Source organism: Tupaia chinensis, unplaced genomic scaffold (assembly GCF_000334495.1).
Source record: "Tupaia chinensis unplaced genomic scaffold, TupChi_1.0 Scaffold149011_1, whole genome shotgun sequence".
Taxonomy (NCBI): Eukaryota; Metazoa; Chordata; class Mammalia; order Scandentia; family Tupaiidae; genus Tupaia; species Tupaia belangeri.
The window spans coordinates 159,909-163,746 of NW_006208857.1; the positions used below are offsets into that span (position 1 = coordinate 159,909).

Below are 3,838 nucleotides of genomic sequence, written 5' to 3' on the forward strand. Positions count from 1 at the left end.
CTTTGGGTAGATACCAAGGAGTGGGATTGCTGGATCATATGGTAGTTCTATTTGTAGATTTTTGAGGAATCTCCTAATTATTCTCCACAGTGACTGGACTAATTTACATTCCCACCAGCAGTGTAAGAGAGCTGCTTTTCCACCACCCCCCCACCAGCACTTACCATTTTTTTGTTTTTTTTTTTAATCTTAGTCATTCTGACTCAGGTTAGGTGGTATCTCAATGTTGTTTTGATCTGCATTTCCCTTACAATGAGGGATGTTGAGCATTTTTTCATATGTCTTTTAGCCATTCGTATGTCATCTTTAGAGAGTGGTTTTTACAACTCATTCTCCCATCTTTTAATAGGATTGATCATCTTTTTTCAGAACAGCTGCTTGAGTTCCTTGTAAATTCTGGTTATCAGTCCCTTATCTGATGCATAGTTTACAAAAATATTTTCCCATTCTGAGGGCTGTTGATTCACACTAATTACTGTGTCTTTTGCCATGCAGAAACTTCTTATTTATTATTACTTAATTTGCTATAGAGCATGTGTACTCACGAGAGAGAGAAAGAGAAATTAAGAAAGCCAGCCGCCAAGTCAGGGGCTTGAACCTCTGTCGGCCATGTGGGAATCCAGTGCCTTTAACCACCACACCACCTGCTGGCCCTCTTTTGACTATTCTAATATGGCTCTTAGAAATGTTTGCATTTTATTTTTATTGAACTTTTAAATTTTATTTCTATTTATTTTATTCTAGGACCCAATTTTATTTCTATTGAGCTTCACTCTTCAAAATGGCCCTCAACTGTTCCTTCCTGGCATTTCTCATGATCAGTTACAACCATCTTAATTCAGGTCCTCATTTCTCACATGGTACCCAACAGTGGCCTTCGGTCCTAGTTCTCCTCTAATGTTCTCGGCAGATTGTAACTATAGGATCTACCTAAAATGTGAACATGGCTCCCTAAGCCTCTGACTTCAGCCCTTTTGGTGACATCTGTGACGCGCCACTGAGTCAGCTCCTTGGCTTTCCTGCATGCACTCCAGGGGAGAGCTGGTCAGCACTATCTGCCCTTCTTTCTCAGCTCTCTGCTGTCTCTTCCCTTATTAGAAGTCTCCCAGTATTGCCAATGGAACTAACCCCTACCCTCTGAAGACTTGGTTCTTCCCTCCCCACTCCCATGCCGGGCGCTCTTGTCTGCCATCATAGAAGCCTATTTCCTGGTTGTCTGTCTGCTCCAGGCTCTGAGCACCAGGCTTCCCAGGGCTTATCCAATGGGAGGCTCTGTAAAGGCTGATTGGACTGCCCAGGCCCAGAGGGGTTGGCCCTTCATTCCAAAGGACACATCAGCTATCGTTGAACCCCCCAAAAAAGAGGAAAGGGATTATTGGTAGACTACCTACCAATCTCTCTTTATTCTCAAAATTCCCTCCAGGTATTCAGAGGACCTCACTCCCCAATTCTACGTCCCCAGTAATCCTTCTGTCTCTCTGTTCTCCCCCAGAGGTCCCTGTAGACAACTGTGGGCTCCGTCAGTGGTCTTCTGGAGTAGGAGTGGGAGTCCTGCTGAGTCAGAATGGCTCTCTCACTCAGAGGGAAGGGGCTGGGGCAGATGGCATCTGCTGTGGAGTGAAAAGGGGGCAGGCAGCTGAGCGAGCTGGAAGCATCCGGGGTGTCCTGCCCTCCAACCTTCCTTTGTGCCTGCTCCCCCCATAGACCATAGTAACCTGGGAGGAGGAGCAGCTGGTGTGCGTGCAGAAAGGCGAGGTGCCCAACCGGGGCTGGAGACACTGGCTGGAGGGAGAGACGCTGTATCTGGTAAACTGGGCGAGGGGTGGGAGGGGAGCCAGGAACAGGCACGTCTGGGAGAACAGACGTGCTGGGAGGCACCCTGTGCCCAAACCAGACGTGGCTACTGCCCACCCCACCCCACCCAGCTCCATGACCACTGGGAAAGTGGGGAGTGGAACAAAACAAGTGGACCAGGTGGGCCCTGGCTAGGAGTCACACAAACACCCATAAATTATCACTGGCGAGGGGAGACAGCCATTTCACATCCCTGACCCAGCTACCTTCCTTCCTCTGGCGAAAGTCGAGGATCTGGAACAATGGTTCAATTTTCCATACATCAAATGCCTGAGCTGCTGTATCCTGAAGGATGACACGGGGTCAAGGACTTCGAGGAAGGAGTTTGGGCTGGCCAGAGGCCTCCTGCTCTCTCCTCATCTGTCCCCTCTGTCCCCAGGAACTGACTGCGAGGGACGCGGTGTGCCAACAGGTCTTCAGAAAAGTCAAGTAGCAGAGGGCGCCACTCCGTGGACCCTGCTCGCCTGGGCCCCCTTCAAGCCCAGACTGTGGCAGGTCAGCACTCCCTTCCTCAGGCCACTCATCCTGCCCCGTGTCCCTGCTTGCCCTGTCCACGTTAATCCTTAACTTGAAGCCCAAAGTCCTCTCCTCCTCGCAGCCACTGTCCAACTGTGACCTCACTTCCAGTTCAAGGTCTGGCCTCCTGGATGAGGGCAACGGGCAAGGGACAGGGTCCGTGAGAGAGCCAGTGTCCACTCTCCAGTTCATTTGGCCTCCTGCTTGCTGTCTAAGAAAGAGCTTGGGCATTTGGGGGCTAGTAAAAATTCTATCTTGATGGTCCTTCTGGAAAACTGTGGCCAGGGCTCAGGGATTTAAACAGGAGCGACTGGTGAAGTCTTTTTGTCCATTTGCTTGTCCTTCCTCCAGAAAGTCTCATGTGCTCCACAGAAGCAGGCCCAAGGCATGGCCTCATCCACACAGGGGCAAGAGACTCATCTTCTCCACCATCAGAGGGCGTTCTGCTATTTTATAATCCAGCCTACTTGTGTAAGGGGAGGGATGGAGCTAACCAAGACCTTTGCCTGGTGCTGGGGGAGACTTGGACCTCCCGGTAGTGATCCGGCCTCCACACGTGCCTTGGGAAGATCAGGCAGCAAGAGGGCCAGAAAAGACTGAAAGGGCAGCAGATGGGGGCCAAGGCCAAGGGATAAGAAGATGAGGGGCGTGGGGGCATGGAGGTGACAGCAGGGAAAAGACCAGCAGGCTTGGCTAGGGGAGCCTCTGCTTACAGGCCAGCAGACTGGGGACAGCAGGTATTAGGGAGAGCCAGGGACCACAAAGTCTTCCCCTAGGATTCCAGAGGCTGCCCAGGGAAAGGGCCCAAAAGGGTGGGCTGGTTCAGGGTCAGGGCCAGCCCCCCTTCCCTGCCTCCAGGGGCTTAGTTCTCTCAGAATAAAAGCCCAATGCCTAAGTGTCAGTAGAGGGCTCCGTGTGGAGGTGGGGATGCTGCTGACAGGGACAAGGGAGTGCTGGAAAGTCCCTGGCTTTCATCAGATGGAGCCCTTGACCCCTCTTCCCACAATGGCTAGACTCCCACACAGACAAGGCAGTCATTGAGGCTCTGGCCAAGAACTTGCAGTACTGACCCCATCACACACCCAGGAATAGATTCGTAAAGAACTCAGAGTATTCCCTGCCCGGCCTTTCTGCAGAAGTCCCCAGCAGATGGGAGTGGAGGGCTCTCTTCTCTTCTGCACGAAGTTAGCCAGCAGGAGCGTCGAAGGCAGTGAGCCCTACCACGTCCCTTCCCAAGACACGGGAGGATCTCCCGTTCGTGTACTCACCCCTGCCCAGGTCACAGGCTGCTTCCTGGATCACGGGCATGCCCGGGTCTCTCTCCGCGGACCGCGCTCCATGCTGGCCACATCACCCCGTGCTCCTTGCAGGAGCCGCTAGCCGGCCTGGCTCAGGAGCTTTAGGCTTTGTGGTGACTGTTGGGCCACAACGACTATGAGCTCAATTTCTAAAACTCCCTGTGACGTGG

General features: G+C 52.3%; 1 protein-coding gene across 4 annotated transcripts in view; it reads left to right on the forward strand.

Moving 5' to 3' along the window:
* Positions 1-3,265, forward strand: part of RBP5 (retinol binding protein 5) — a 6,621-nt gene extending 3,356 nt beyond the window's left edge. Inside the window, exons 3-5 of one of the 4 annotated variants that reach the window (XR_003548288.1) lie at positions 1,705-1,806; positions 2,234-2,349; positions 2,722-3,265. Coding sequence is in view for 2 of the 4 variants with exons in the window: in XM_006170774.3 (XP_006170836.1) it covers positions 1,705-1,806; positions 2,234-2,287 (156 nt within the window). In the remaining 2 variants the exon portion in view is untranslated. Of the gene's footprint in view, positions 1-1,704; positions 1,807-2,233; positions 2,689-2,721 lie in introns of those variants that run through there. The other 3 variants (XR_003548287.1, XM_006170774.3, XM_027769222.1) reach the window with 3 other exon arrangements.
* Positions 3,266-3,838: the final 573 nt, after the last annotated feature.